The sequence below is a fragment of the Callospermophilus lateralis genome, chromosome 7 (genome assembly GCF_048772815.1).
Source record: "Callospermophilus lateralis isolate mCalLat2 chromosome 7, mCalLat2.hap1, whole genome shotgun sequence".
NCBI lineage: Eukaryota > Metazoa > Chordata > Mammalia > Rodentia > Sciuridae > Callospermophilus > Callospermophilus lateralis.
In genome coordinates, this window is record NC_135311.1 from 128,332,046 (window position 1) to 128,347,843 (window position 15,798).

Consider the following 15,798-nt stretch of genomic DNA (forward strand, 5'->3'; position numbering starts at 1 on the left):
CTGATTACAGCTCACCAGACACCCAGTACCCCTTGCTCTGGCCCCGGCATACTGAGTACACCCCCTGTCCACTCCCTGCCCACGGTGCACCTGCATGGCCCACCCCGATCCCCAGGACATGGAATGCTGAGTTCCCGGCCACTTCCAATGCACTGCTTTTGCTGCCTGTGCCTTTGAGAAGCCAGAGCCAGAGAGGCCACCTGGGGAGATATATAAATATATATATGGTCCTCCATGTGTCTTCTCAGCCCTGGACCTTGCAGAATCCTAAGGATGGGGGGATCCCTTGGAAGAGCATTATGAACCCCTTGGCACGTCCTTAGGGTGCCAGGGTCTCCTCTTGGAACTTACAGAGGACAGGGGTCATTTTATAACTAAAGCGTTTATTTCCATTCAGTTCACTAACCGATCATTCTGCCCAGTGCCTGCAATTGCTCACGGGAGGGTCTGTGGCCCAGGGTCTCCCGGTGGCCAAGACCTTCAGACCTGGGTGAGGCCTGGTGGAGAAAAGGAGGTGGGAATCAAGTCGCACGCTTTCTTTCTGGAAGGAGAGAAGCAGGCCTGCCCGTCTGGAGGGTGCTCTGGAGGTGGGGTATCACAGTGAATGACCCAGGTCCTGGCCTCTGCGGCAGCCTGGTTCAGGCTCCCAGAGGTGAAACTGGGTTTTGGCCACGGAGGGCGCTCGGGAACCTCGAAGGAACCTATGTGCCTGGGGAGGACTGGACAGAGCAGGACAGAGGGAGTGAAGTGGGCCGCGCCTCCTGGCCTCCAAGGCCACTTCCGCTCAATCTGTTGCTTTCCAAAGCCATCCTGGGTGGGATGCTCCTCCGCCTCGGTGCCGCCCACCCCCGGCCACTCTCCCTCAAGTCTCTGAACGGCCCAGATGGCCCCGTGGCAGTTGGCTTTGGTGCGGCCTGGCAGCAGGAGGCAGGAGAGAAGCGTGTCAATGAAAACCATATAAAAAATCCAGAAATGTGCATATAAAATCTCGCCCTTGGTGTATTGCCTAAGTCAGTAAGCAGAAAGCACCTTCTTCCTGGAGAAGGATCAAGTCCTCAAAAGGTAGGAAATGTCAAAGTGTCACTTCATTGTCATTAAAAAAAAAAAAAACAAAAAAAAAAAAACAACCCAAAAACCCCAACAACCCACCCCCCCAAACCAAAACCACCCCTGATCAAAATACCCCGGAGTCCACGAATCGCTGTAAACAAACCCAGATGCAAGATCAAGATCAACCCTTCTCAGCGGCAGTGTGGCTGACACAGTCACTGCAGCATCCGTCCTCGGGGCGGGGGCTGGCAGGAGCCCGGGCTGTGCACACGGTCCTGGGTGTGGAGCTGCGGGCCTGGGCGGCTGTACCCAGGCAGCCTGGCCCGTGGGACGCGTCCTTGCTCTCCCTGACCTGGAAGGACAAATCCCCTTCTCAGCCCCATGAACCGTCAGCAGAAAGAGTCTCTCTCACTGGAGTTTCCAAACCATCCTCCAAGGACAGAAAACTTGTTCTGTTCGCCCAGCGGGGCCTGGAATGGATTTTCCCAGAGTGGTTCAGGGCGGCTGCCTGTCTGTCCGCCTGCCCGACGTCGTCGCCTGGCTGAGTGAGCCCCCGAGAGCAGCCGAGGACAGCAGAGGAGCCGCCCCTGATGCTCCCCTTCACATTTGTTTCCTGAAAGTGTCTCTGGGCTCTGGCCCGGTCACCTTCCCAGAGGGAGTTGGAGAGAAACTGCTTTTGGTCTCCGATGGGACAAAATCGCACGGATCTCCCAAGCCCTTTTTTTCCCCCAAGAACCATCGCCGATTTCCTCGTGAGAATCCTCTTCCAAAAATATTCCTGTACGTCCCGCCCCCCCAGATCTAGATGCCTTCCCCCATTTCCCTTTTTTCCGTCGTTTGAGTTGTACGTGTTCTTGGTGACGTCCTGGAGCGCTGCTTGTTCTTCCTTGTCGCCCTCGGCCTCCTGGCAGGCGGCTGACCCTGCAGTAGACGGGGCACCTGGGCGGCCGGCGTGTGGGGCGGAGGGGGCGGCCGGAGGCAGAGGCGAGCCGAGGCAGGCGAACGTCACACCTCCACAGACTGAATCTGGTTCATCTGTGCCCGCATCACCTGGATACTGTTCAGGATTTTTTTCTGGTGGCCAGCCAGGGTGACCCCAACCCGGAGAATGTCCCTTTGGGAGAGAAGCACATGTGTTAGGGATACGTCAGGGTTGGAGAGGGTCTGGGACCAGCAGGGCTGGGTGGGCTTCCCCAGGCACTTTGCACTGAGGTGAGCAAAGGAGGGGACTGTCAAAGCTGGGGGGAGTGACCACATGAGCCAGAAGAACACTCCGGGAGCCAGGGTGCCTGGGTGCCCTTTTCCCTCTGCCATGTGGAAGGGGAGAGCAGCTCTCCCTAAGCACCTCCTTCCTTTGTTTCTTCTTCACCCTGTCTACCACCCCACCCCAGTTTACAGATGGGAAACCTGAGGCCGAGGGAACCACTTTGACTTGTCTACAGCCACACAGCCAGTGGGTGGCAGGCAGGCTGGGACATTGCTCCTTACCCTCCAGGGTCCCCTGGAGGTGGGTGGGCATGGGGGCCAGTGGTGGCAGGCAGAGGCGGCTGGGTACTTACTCCATCATCATCTGAGACACAACATCGAAGGAGGTGAAGCCGGCGTTGGCGAAGCTCTCCTTGTACTGTCCCATCTTGATGGCCTCCAGCCACTCGTCCACCGTGTTAAAGCTGGTGTAGTCGGGGATCGTGCGGTCCAGCAGCGGCAGGTTGATGCTGAGGGTGACAGAGATGGTCAGGGCACAGGCTTGCAGGGATGGTGAGGGTAAGAACGCATGTGGACACACCTACTGTGTACACGTGTGCATGCACATGTCTACTGAGCAAACCAAGGTTGGTGTGTGTGCGTATTCTGTGTGTTCATGGGCATGGATTCAAATGTGTGCAGATATACCCGCATCTCTGCGCATGCGTGTGAGAGCCAGTGTGTGTGTGCAGGACTCCAAGCTGGGGTGCCTGGGAGCTTTGCTGAGGCTGGACCACAGGAGGGAGGCGGGGGAGGCACCTCTCCGGGCTTCCTATTTCCAGGACAAGAGGCTTGGGCTGGGCTGACAGTCCCTCACTGCCACTGCCCGCCCACCCCTGCGGTGGTTTGTGTGCTAGGAAGGAGGGTGTGCTTGGGAACCATCCCCCCTGCAGATAAAGCTGGTGGCACTCATGGGAACAACTTCCTGGCTGGTGAGGGGTGTGAGGACTCTCATGCGATTAAATGCTCAGGAAGATCTTGTCCCGAGTCAGGAGTGGCTGACATAAGGTCATAGCTAGGAGATGCAGGGCATGCCGAGGAGTGACAGAGATATAAGCCTGATCTCTTGGCCACTTGAACTTGGTGGATGAAGGACTTTGGCTCAAGGAGTCTCTGGGCAGAGCCAGACCTGGATCTGAGGACGCCTAGCTGGATGGCCCTCAGAAACCCTGGGGGATTGTGGGTCCTGAAGTCTGGGTGTGCAGGGTGAGCAGCCGTGGGACCTGGAGGTGGCCCAAGGCAGGCCGCGGTGGGCTGCAGCCTGATGGAGCGGCCCGGGGCCTGGGGGAGGAGGGGAGCCCCTGTGTGCTGGACTCAGGCTCCCAGGGCTGAGCCAGTCTTGCTGACATGGGCAACGAGTGTGACGCACACGTGTGTGTGGGGGCACACGTGTGTGTGGTATGTGCTTCCGAGCAGGGTAGGTGTGCAGGCACCTTGAGTGTGTAGAGGTGGGGGAGCCCGAGACGGTGTCTGTATGAGCAGCGCAAGTGCCTGTGCCTAATTGTGTGTTCATGTGTGCAGGACTTTGAGTGTGTGTGTGTGCGTGACGTTATGTGGATGAGACACATAACGGTATCTGAGTGTGAGGCAGCTGGCTTAGTGACGGGACCCCGCAGGTGCTGGGTCCGCAGGTGGGTTCTCTTAAATGTCCTCTCTGACGGCCTTTATAAGGGGCTCCCCTCCACCACCCACACAGGACTGCGTCTTCTCTTCTGGACAGCCTTAATCCTATGCTCCCTGCACCCCTAAAGTAGGCCAGATGCCCACCAAACACCAGTCTTATCCTTCTTCATTCTACGGCGCAGCTGAGAGCACCTGCCTGAAGCGGGGACCGTGTGATCAGACTCCAGGAGGAGAGCAGGGCCTGGGCCTGAGGAGCTCCCTGAGAGAGGGGGCGGGGCCGGGGTGAGGGGGCGGGGCCGGGGTGAGGGGGCGGGGCCACCACCGGCTGTAGCCAAAGAAGAGGGGTGGAGTTAAGGCGGGGCTGGGACCAGAGGGGTGGGGCTTGAAGGAGATGGGTGGGGCTATGAGCAGGGGGCGTGTCCGGGGCAGGCTGTACCCAGAGGAGAGGGGCGCCATGGCTTTGAGGCTGTTGGGGTTGCGGATCATCTTGTCCAGCGTGTTGACGATCTGGCCGAATTTGGGCCTGTGGTTGCGGTCCTTCTGCCAGCAGTCCAGCATGAGCTGGTGCAGGGCGCTCGGGCAGTCCATGGGCGGTGGTAGCCGGTAGTCCTGCTCGATGGCGTTGATGACCTGGAGACAGCACAGGGGCGGAGTGGGGTTGGCATCTTGCCTCCTGTGCACTGCAGGCCTGACCTCTTTGGTTGCCATGGCAACCATCTGGGGTGGGGCTGACCTGTGTTCCCACCATCTATGGCCTCGGTCTGACCTGGCAGCTGGGTCCCTGCCGTACCTTCTGTCAGTCTCAGCAAGTCCAGTGCCCTGAGATGGCCTCTCCAGGTCTACCAGGCTGACCCTCCTGGGCATGGCTTCACCAGCTCCTCCTACCCCCCCAGGTTTGATGGTCCCAAGAACTCCTCTCTTTGGCCCCCTGCTCTACCCCAGGGTGGCCACATTCCACATTCTCCACCTCAGTGTCACCTACAGATCCAGCTAAGAGACAACCTCCCAGTTAGGTCCCACAGCACAGCCTCAAGCCCGCCTGGTGTCCCCTCCCCATGGCCCCCACCTGCTCTTCTATCAGGAAAAGGAAGTCGAACACCCCTCTGCAATCTCTCCCGCCACTGGGACAAGATTCATCTCCCACAGCTGGTCCGGGGGTCACCCTCCCTGCTCGGGAGGCTTCTGCAAGTTCTTGTATGCGGAGATCCCTGGGTGGCTAAACCCCTCATCGTGGGACCTGCCAACCTTTCCGGCCAGCTTTCCTCTCTCCCGCTCCCAACCACTCCTCATTACCCCGTCTCTGGACCTTTGTTGGGTTGTGCTTCCCCCGGAAGCCCACTCCTCTGGTCCTGTGACTGAGTCCCACTTGTCCTGGGAAGACTCCCTGGTGATCGTGTCCCTTCTGCCCTTGCCTTAGTGCCTGCAGGGCTCGACATCCAACTTCTCCACTTCAGCACCTGATCATGAAGTTCCCCATAACTAAACCGGGTTCCCTGAATTCTCATCTCGTCTCCCCCGTTAGGTGGGGAACATGGAAGGACCGAGGGTCTCACTCAGGGCTGCCACAAGGCGTGTACATGCTGACAACAGGCTGCTTTGGGAACAGGTGGGCTTCCCTGCCACTCTGCACCCCGGAATCAGTCAACGCTGGGCTGGGAGCTGGGCTGGGAGCTGGGCTGGCAGCCCTCCATGTCAGAGGCCTGTCCCTCATCCCTGGGAGATTGGCACAAGGCCAGGGGTCCCTTTCTTCCCCTCCTCCATCTGGATAGCCAGAAAGGCTCTGTCCATCCCCTTGGAGACTTACGTCCTGGTTGGTCATGTCCCAGTAGGGCCGCTCCCCGTAGGACATCACCTCCCACATGACGATTCCGTAACTCCACACATCGCTGGCTGAGGTAAACTTCCGGTACTGGATGGCTTCCGGAGCTGTCCAACGGATGGGGATCTTTCCACCCTGGGGAATGGATAGGAGGTTGGCCTGTCTGGCCCCTTCTCTCTACTGCCCACCCTGAGCGCCTTGCTGCATGAATCCCAAGGAGCTCCTTATTGTTCCCAGATTCGCCATGCTGCACAGACCACCGGCCATTTACACAGGCTTTCCTTCTGCATGAACTTCCCTTTTTCTACTCTGCCATCTGGACCCCCCCATTCTCTCCTTAAATCCCACCAAAGGCCCTTCCCTGGCTCCCAGAGTTGCTGCCCCCCTTCATCTCTCGAGTATGCCTCGTCTCTGCATCAAAGAAGCAATTGCGCAAGTGCAGCACACACAGGGCCCGCCCGCCTGGCTCGGCTTGCATGGGTCTCCTCTGGGGTCTCTGAGGACAGGGCCTGGGGGCTTCTTCCCCTCAGTCCAAAACCCTTCAGCCTTAACAGCTATCAGGGCAAAGTCCTGACCTTGGGCCTTCACGGGCCTCCAGATTCTGGCCTGCCTCCCTCCCCAGCACGATAGCCCCCACCTCACCTGCCCACCCCCAGCCTGCATTCTGGTCATATGACCTTGCAGGAGAACAGGCCGGCCAGCCAGCTCTGCCATCCCCTGGCCTCCCAAAGCTGGGTGACCTGCCCCGCAGCCCCATCACTCCATGGTGCTCTGTCCCCCACTGGCCTGGGAGCTCCCAGTGCACGGGAGCCACGGTTTACATGGCCCCCATCTTAGGGCCCAGCCCGGGGCCTGGCCTGAGCCGGCGTCAGTGCACTGTGGGGACAGCAGGATTTTTCTGCCTGCTTCTCTGCGCTGTGACTCCAGTGTTCCCTTCCTGCCCTTACCAAGGCGCTGGTGTAGGTGGGGTCTGAGGTGTCGTCCTCTAGGAAACGTGAGAGACCGAAGTCAGACACCTTGCAGACCAGGTTGCTGTTGACCAGGATGTTGCGGGCAGCCAGGTCGCGGTGGACGTAGTTCATGTCTGCGAGGTACTTCATGCCCGCGGCGATGCCCCGCAGCATGCCCACCAGCTGGATGACAGTGAACTGCCCATCGTTTTGCTTTGGGAGAAGTGAAGAAAATGGAGTCAACGGAGGAGAAGGCCTTGGAGCCCTGGATCCTCCTCACAACGGGAACTGGAGCAGGGCCCCTGCCTTGGCCAGGGGCTCCCTGTGGGAAGGACCCAGATGCCCAGGGACCTCAAAGAGGCCCAGGAGAGGCCAAATTCAGGGTGGTGGAGAGAACACAGGGCTTCGGAGCTTCAGGTTTGACTCTGGCTCTGCCCCTTCCTGGCTGTGCAACCGTGGACACAGGACCTAACCTCTCTGAGTCTCGGTTTTCTTATCTGTGTGTTAAATGGGGGTAAGTAACATTCACCTTCCAAGGCTGTTCTGAGTTAAACAGGAGGTGCATGGGCAGTGCTCGGCACATGCTCCGTAAGTATTTGCCAGGTGTCAGCTAGTCCAGTGGCATGTTTCTGCCACCCAGGCCAGTGCCCTCTGTCTAGCTGGTTGACTGTGATCTCTGGGGAAGTGGGGCATCAAAACTGCCCTCTGTTGGCCTCAGGCTCTGAACTCCTCTCCCTTGCCCAGGCAGTTTTGGGGAATTCTCAGATCTGATGAAAACCCTGGGTAAAGCAACAAGACCCCCCTGGTCCCCGTCTGAACTCCCACCCTGACCCTCCGGAGGGCTGATGTGGGCCAATCCTGCCCTTCTTTTCTCCTGTGCTAATGAGGAGGCACTGAGGACCGCTGCAGGGTTGGGGGGAGGGAGTGCTGGGATCGATTAGCAGTGCCTGCCACGGGGGAGGGAACGGAGGGGGAGCGGCTCTTCCAGGGCCTGGTGGTAGGAAGTTCTGCCCAGCCTGCCCTCCCTCCCCCGGACCCTCTGGCTCCCCCTACCCTGAGGAAGGAGTCCAGGGAGCCGTTCTCCATGAACTCGGTGATGATCATCACAGGGGTGCTCTTGGTGACCACGCCCTCCAGGTGGATGACGTTGGGGTGGTCGAACTGGCCCATGATGGACGCCTCACTCAGGAAGTCCCGCCGCTGCTTCTCCGTGTAGCCCGACTTGAGCGTCTTGATGGCCACGAAGATCTCCCTCTTGCCTGGCAGCTTCAGGTGGCCACTGCAGACCTCACCAAACTCCCCTGGGACAGACACATCAGGAGAGGCGGGCTGTCATCTGCCGGTGGAGGTGCCATGGCCCTCTTCCCTGTGCCCCCTGCTCCCAGGGCCTGCGGGGGCTCTCTCTCTGATGGTCAGCTCACCCTCTCAGACACAGAACCCCTCTGAAGTCCCAGCCACCTCTGGGAGGGGACAGTAGGGTAAGTAAGTCCTTCAGGGTTGTCCCGTGGCACCTGGTGGGGACCCAGGGAGCTGGGAAATGGGGAGAGGGATCTGGAATGAATGACGGGAGGAAGGAAGAGCCCGGGAATGGGGTTCTAGACCCTTTCAATCTCCGACTTGCTGGGCAAGGTCTTGCTCACCCCGTGCCTCAGTTTCCCCTTCTGTCTGTGAGGTGGTTTTACCGGAGGACCTTTGAGGACCCCTCTTCCTTGGGCTTCTGGGTCCCAGGGCCTGGTGGTCCTTGTCCCCATCCGCCCTCAGCCCCAGGACTGCACCCTGGACGGTCCCCCCCCATGGCTGAGGCCACGGTACCTGTAGGGACGCAGTCACCTACCTGCTCCGATCACCTGCTCAATTTTGACGCAGGAGATGTCGATTTCCTTGGCAAACTCCCGCACTGCCTCATTGGGGTCCTCGTAGGTGAAAGGGTCAATGTAGATCTTCATGCCTGGGGTCACTGGGGACAAGACGAGGCCCGGTCACATGACTGATGGGCACAAATGGAAACATGGGAGCCAGTGCCCCCTAGAACTGAGCCAGCCCCTGCAGGGCACTGGACTGTCATGGAGCAGGTGGGCACTCAGGAGGAAGGTGAGGGGAACAGAGAGACCACAGAGGTGACAGAGAGGTTCTAGCTCTGTTCCCACTTCATTGATTACTAATGGCTTTTGGCAGTGGGTAAGACGGTCTGGGTTGACTAGTGATGTCTGCTCTGGGTGTGGCCCAGGTGAATAAGGAAGATGACTAGGACAGAGAATCAGGGGTGCTGAGTAAGGAAAGAAAAAGCCGAGAGACAGAGAGAGAATTGGAACTGGAATTAAAAGGGACAGGCCTCAGAGCATGGTGTTCTTGGGGTGCTAAGATCTCCCCCGTCTCTCCAGGCCTGGTGAAACATCCTGTCCCTGAGCCACGTCACCTGCACAGCCCTCCCAGGCAGGCCTCACAGCCTGTAGGGACGCTCCATTCACCAGGGTCTGAGTACCCGTAGCTCCTTCCCTCAATTCCTGGGTCCCCCTAGTCGAGGCCAGAACCCTTCCGATCCCTGATTCTCTGTTGATCAGCATGAGGCATGGGACCTACTGATGATTCCTGAAGTAGATTTATTTCTATTTATTTATGTTTGGTACTGGAGACTGAACCCAGGCACACTCTACCATGGAACTCTATCCCCAGCCTGTTTTTTAAACTTTTATGAGTCAGGGTCTTGCTAAGTTGCGAAGACTAGGTTTGAACTCGCGGTTCTCCTGCCTCAGCCTAAGATGCTGGAATTACAGGTGGGCATCATAGTGCCCGGCAGATTTTTACTTTTTGATGCAGAAAGACAAGGCAACCCAAACTTCAAAGACCCAATTCTGACCCAGCAATGAGTCTGCAAAACACTTTGAAAGAAACAGACAACTGGTCTACCTACCACCCTGGGCTTCCGGCCTCCCCCACCCTGGCCTTCCTCGGTCCTCCCGAGCCTCCTGCCCACATTCTCCTACTGCTGTGTGGGTGGCTACTTTGGAGGCAGCAGCTCTGGGAGTCAGGACGAGGGGATGGCATCTAATTGTTGGCAGTGGAGGTGCCCAAGTGGGCTTTGAGGTCTTGCTGTTCTCTCCCTTAGCTTCCCTGGGCCCCCCATTTCTGTCCCTGTCCATGGATGGCGCAACAGGAATGGTCTCCCCAGTTCTGCTGGGAGGAAGGCTGAAAGCCAGCCACCTTGACCCATGGTGGTGAATGGAGCCATCGACCCTGCTCAGCCGTGACCTTGGACGTGCTAGCTGACCTCTCTCAGCCTCTACTGCAGACATCCCAGGAATCCAGGAGTTGGAGCTTGTATCACAGCCTGGAACTGGCCCCTGCCTGCTTTGTAGATAAAGTTTTATTGGAACACAGCCACGCTCATTCCTTTGCCTGTGGCTACTCTCATCTGGCAGCAGAGTCGGGAAGAGACAAGAGATCCACCATCTGCCCCGTACAGAGAAGTTTGCCAAAGCTGCTCTGACACGTTAGCTGGATCCAGGATGCTCTGTGTGGGTGTTGTCAAGCCCTGTAGGTCAAGGGTTGTTCATCGGGGCCTGTGAGCCGCTTGGCAGCCGCAGAATGAATTCTGGGAGGTCGGGTAACCTCCTGGGACGGAATGCATTTTTTTACCTCCTTTTTAAATTCAAAAACAAACTCGTGCTCTTTATAAAGTCCAAAATTTATGGAAATAAAGGTAGTTGAAAAAAATTCCCTGAAAACCCAGCCCGGGTACAGACCTCCGTCCCTTATCTTAGACTTTTCTACACCTACATGGACACATTGTGTTTTCCTGGCCATGGGATCCAACACGTTCATCAGAGCCTTACAGGAACCTGAGACCTCAAAGGAGGTGAAGAACCACCATCCAAGACGCAGAGCCTGGGAGGAGGCGTGGGCGCAGATCTGTCCCCATTCCTCCCTCTCCTGGCACACTGTGCAGAGCTCAGCACACAACAGGCCCTACCCGTCTGCAGAGCTGAGAGAATCCAGATGACAGAGACAGAACAATAATACCAGCAGCTGTCACTTACTGAATCCTTTGTCTGGGCCCAACACCGTGCCAGGCTCTTTATAGGCATTATCTCATCTCTTCCTTCCAACAACTCTTGGAGGAAAGGATAATTACCCCCATTTCACATATAAGGAAACTGCAGCTCAGAGAGGCCAAGTAACTGGGCCAAGCCCACACAGCTGGCACAGGGAGGATTTGAACCCAGGTCTGTCAGCCTTGAGCCAGGGCTAGTACTCTCAATCAATCGCCACATTCACTGCATCCTGGATCTGGCCCAGCCTCCTCCACCTGGAGCCTTCCCCTCCTTCCCCACTCCCCACTCCTCAGAGCTGGGGATCAGCTCCCTGGAGATGGTCTTTGTCAGTCAGATGCAATGTGTGGCATTGCAAGGTGGTTGGCTTCCTTCCAACAGAAATGGGGAGACCCTTCCTGTTGGGCCAGCCAGGGACAAGGGACAGAAATGGGGGTCCAGGGAAGCTGAGGGGGAGAACAGCAAGACCTCAAAGCCCACTTGGGCACCTCTACTGCCAACAATTAGATGCCACCCCCAAGCCTTGGCTGGGGGTCCTGGTCAGGAGGACTTTGTTCCCCAAAATCCACGTGTTGGAGGCCTGGCCCCCACTGTGGTGGGGTTGAGCCCTTTCACAGGTGGGGCTGGGTGCCGGGTCATCTGGTCACTGGGGGTGTTGCCCTGGGCAAGAGTTGACAGGTCTTATGGAACGCTGGCCGGCTCTTGCTGAGAGCTGCCAGGGCCTCACGCCGGCTGTCCCCGGGGAGCGGCCCCAGATCCCGTGCTGTTGTTTGTGTGATTCACAGCGGTCAGGGCCTCTGACGGTCATCCTGAAGCCAGCTGGGAACCTCAGGCGGTGGGGAGGACCCTGCACACCTGCAGGGTCCTGGGTTTGAATTCCAACTCTGCCGCTAAGGACAGTCACCAGGTTGAATCCAGTCTCAACCACCGTGTTGATCCTGCTGTGTGCCCTGGGCACGTTACCTGACCTTGGCTCACTTGTTTTAATCTGCAAAACGGATATAATAAGCATCTACCTCGTTAGGGGATTGTGAGGATTAAGTGCGAATATCTTATTAAAGGGCTTAGTACCTCAGTTGCAAATAGAAAGCAGTAACTAACTACCTGTTGGTAAAGAAGAGTTGGCGGTTGCTGAGTACTATTATTATAAAGCACCTTAGCTTCCACGAATTCACTTACAACCCTGTGAAACAAGGGTTCCATTCCTGTTATCTCCCATGTAAGGATGCCAAGACTCAGAGAGGTTTGGTAACTTCCCCAAGGTTGCCCAGCTGGCCAGTGGCAGAGGAGGGATGAGAAACAGGGTCCGTTCCTCTGACTCCACATCCAGGCATCACAGACCTTGTCCCCCCTCGGCACCTATTGAAGGATGGAAAACATGAGCCCACGCAGGGACTCTGCAGTGACATGCATCTCTGGGCCTCAGTCTCCTCCTGTCTCCTGGCCACACGGGGCTGCTGGGTGGGTCTGGGATCACAGGGCAGGCCATGCTTTGAAAAGAACAAAGTCCTGCTCAGATGCGACATCACAGCTCAGGACTCAGGGAGTGTGAACTTCAGCTTTAAAACGTACTGATCTAGGAACAGATCCTGGGTGTATTTTTAAAACAACCCTCACCTGTTTCCTGGTTATGGACTCAAATAACTCCAGAGAGCTCCAAATCACTGCGCTCCCAGATGGCTCCAGGTGGCAGGGCGTGGTTCCCCTGGCTCGGCAGAGGGTAGGTGGCAGAGGGCAGGTGGCACAGGGTGGCTGAGTGCGCATGCTCTGGTGCCCTGGGCTGGGGTTCACGCCCGGCTCCTTCTCTGAGCAGCTGAGCGACCCGTGGGCCTCAGTTTGCTCATATTCCAAGTGGGACGTTAATAGGATTCCACGGGTGGTCACACGTTAGACATTGAAACAATTCTGGGCACACAGAAGGCACTCACTATGTCCAGCCACATGGGCCCTCTTGATTTCGTTACTTGGGCACCAGCAGAAGGGATGTCATTGATGACTATTTATTTTGGTGCCAGGGACTGAACCCAGGGGCACTCGACCACTGGGCCACATCCCCAGCCCTATTTTATTTAGAGACAGGGTCTCACTGAGTTGCTTAGGGTTTTGCTGAGTTGCTGAGGCTGGCTTTGAACTTTCGATCCTCCTGCCCCAGCCTCCTGAGCTGCTGGGATTGCAGGCGTGGGCCACCCTGCTTGGCTTGGATGACCTATTTTTAAAGGACAGGTGATTTTTATTTCTGGTCAGTTAAATGTGTCCCTTTTCCCTTGAGTTCCTTTTTCTGCCTTATGCTTAGGAAGTCCTTCTCTGTCTCCCTGTTGGTGGGTACTTCTAGGATCTGCTGGGCGTTTTAATGGTTCACTTATTTTTACGTCCAGGCCCAGAACGATATCTAGGCCTAGGACCTCGTCCTTCCAGGGGTCTAGCTGGAGGTTTAATACCTCTGGCTCACACCCACATCCAGGCCTGCAGGAAATCTACCGGTAAAAGATGCAAGAATCCAACCACTTCCTCCCACCTCCCCCGGCGCCACCAGGTGTTGTCACAACCATGTCCCCCCAGATGATTCCAATAGCCACCTCACTGATCTCCCTGAGTCAGCCCTTTTGGGGTCCATTTCCATACAACAGCCAAGAAGTCCTGCCAGGGCACAACTCAGAGCCCGTGAGTCCTCTGTTCAGAACCTTCTGTGGCTCCCATTTCACGGAGAGTAAAAGCCAAGGCCCTGCCGTGGCCGACAAGAATCTGCATATTGAGGGTCCCTCCCGGCCACCCTTCATTTTGCTCTGGTCACACCGGCCTCTTTGCTGCTCCTGAACACTGCCGGCTCAGCCTCAGGGCCTTTGCACTGGCTGTTCCCGCTGCCTGGAATGCCCTTCCCTTGGGATCCTCCGGGCAGTTCACGTCTCCAGCTTCTCTGGGTCTTTGTTCAAAAGAGACCCTCTCAACGAGGCCAGCCCCAACTCCCTGCAGCCCCGACCCCCTGACTCGGTCCTTCGTCCTGCTCTATTTGCCTCTTCCCCAGGGCTGCGTCTGCTCACGCAGGGCGTTATTCAGTGGTTACATTTTGAAGTCCCTGCCCTCCCCTGGGACGCACTCTACAGAGACGGGAGGTTTAGCTCACGTTCCTTGGTGCCCCGGCGTCTAGGCCAGTGCCTGGACTTCACAGTGAACCCTCCACAGATGCGTTACAGTGAACACGCGATGAGGCCCCTCTTTCCCGGAGGTGACCATCAGAGGCACCCTAGGGTACCCCACCGAGGACAGTTTGAGAACCGTGTGGGACCTGCTGGAATTCCGTCCTGCTGGATGAGCCTCCCCCCAGCCCCTGTGCTTCCCGCTGCCTGGTCACCATGCCGCCGAGAGCCCGTGGAGGAGGCTCCGGAATCGACTTCTCCCCTCTGGCCTTCTGCTCTGGGAGCGTGGGTGGCACATGCATCCCCAGCCCGGGGACAGTGGGGGAGTTAGGGGCACTGGGCGGGTGGGGGAGGTGGCCACCAGGAGTCCCAATGGAGAAAGGACGGGGGCTGCAGTCCCAGGGTGGACAGGGGGGACGGGGCCTGCTGCCTCTCCCCCCTCGGGCCAGGGCCTGGGCTCCGTCACCCATCGTTCCTCAGTTTGTTTGTTTATCTGCAGGTGGGGTCCAGGACCTGCTGTGTGCTGAGCACCCTGCAGTACCAGGAAGCCCTGGAGAATGTCAGGCACAGCTTGGGGTCTTCAGGGGACCCTGTTGGAATGGTGGAGAGCCCAGGAAGCAGCTGAGGGGGCTGTGCAAGCTCAGATGAGGGCTGGGGAGGTCCCTGGGGACCAGGGCGAAGGGCCCGGGGCATCAGCTGCGGGGTGCGTACGTACTGTGGCCGCTGGTGTAGTGCTGCAGCTTGTCCGTGTACTCGGAGTCGGCGCGCTCAAACCCCCGTCTTCTGGAACAAGAGCAAAGGGCTGGAGCCACCTGGAGGTGCCCAGGGAGCTGGGAGCCACAGGAGGTGACAGGGAGAGGGTGGGCACGCCTGGAAGCCACTCCCCTGCCAGGTGGCTCCCTGCCGCCCCCAGCCTAGTGGCTCGCCCTTCTGGTCCCACTTGTCCTTTCCCGCCTAGGTCCATGCTCAGTCTTGACCTGTTCCCTGTCCAGTCACGCCCCCCCCCCTTTTTTTTTTATATTTATTTTTTAGTTATCGGCGGACACAACATCTTTGTTTGTATGTGGTGCTGAGAATCGAACCCGGGCCGCACGCATGCCAGGCGAGCGCGCTACCGCTTGAGCCACATCCCCAGCCCAAGCCACGCCCCTTTAAAGAGAAATACCATCTGCCAGCCACGGCTTCGGCCCCAGTCACGGAAGGAGGGGGGCCCGCTGTGCACCTGGCCTTATGGTCTGGTCAGTTTGAAGATGGGGACTCTTGGGCAGCGGGGAGAGAGGCTCTTTGTGCTGTGCCCAGCAGAGCCCAGGGAGCGGTTCCTCCTGCCCTTCCTCTTGCTGGGCTGGCCACTTGGGAGGCCCTGTCCCCCACAGGCTCCTAAGTCCTCCCTGACTTTCCAGCACTTTAGCCGGCGCACACTGGGGTGGTCTGCACTGCCCCCGCGTCCCTGTAGCTCCTGCCATTCTGAAGTCCTGTGTGTCCACTGTGCTGAGACACCCTCGGTGCTGCAGCGTCCGTGCCTCGCTGGGCCACCCCCTGCATCGTGGCCTCCCAAGGGGCACCCAGCTCAAGGGATGGACCGCGGACGGTCACGTGGGGTCTGGGCCTACAGAGTCCCCCCCCACCCCCCGCCTGGACAGCTGTGGCCTCCTCTGTTTGCACACTCGGCTCAGGAAGGCTGATTGGAGGGAGGGAACCTCGGGGACAGCGGGGCCTGGAGGGGCCCGGGCCACCCACCTGTTGCACACGATGGCGATGACAACCACCGCGATGAGGAAGACCAGGCCGGCGGCCGAGGAGCCGATGACGAGGGGCAGCTTCTCCTGGATGCTCGTCTGGTACTCGGCTGGGAGGAAGCACAGGGGCGTCTCAGCCGGGCTCGGGGGTCCTAACGCTGCACCCCTGCCCCTCCCCCCGAGGTCCCCACA

The 15,798-nt window shown here is 58.2% G+C and overlaps 1 protein-coding gene across 1 annotated transcript in view; it reads right to left on the minus strand.

Annotated features, from left to right (window-relative positions):
• Positions 1-2,055: 2,055 nt before the first annotated feature.
• The window catches only part of Ephb2 (EPH receptor B2), a 147,854-nt gene continuing 134,111 nt past the window's right edge, over positions 2,056-15,798 (minus strand). The window contains exons 8-16 of the mRNA XM_077110085.1: positions 15,608-15,716; positions 14,586-14,653; positions 8,522-8,644; positions 7,741-7,988; positions 6,685-6,900; positions 5,723-5,872; positions 4,355-4,548; positions 2,610-2,765; positions 2,056-2,164 (exon numbers count right to left, since the gene is read on the minus strand). Of these exons, the coding sequence (XP_076966200.1) occupies positions 2,056-2,164; positions 2,610-2,765; positions 4,355-4,548; positions 5,723-5,872; positions 6,685-6,900; positions 7,741-7,988; positions 8,522-8,644; positions 14,586-14,653; positions 15,608-15,716 (1,373 nt within the window). The remainder of the gene's footprint in view (positions 2,165-2,609; positions 2,766-4,354; positions 4,549-5,722; positions 5,873-6,684; positions 6,901-7,740; positions 7,989-8,521; positions 8,645-14,585; positions 14,654-15,607; positions 15,717-15,798) is intronic.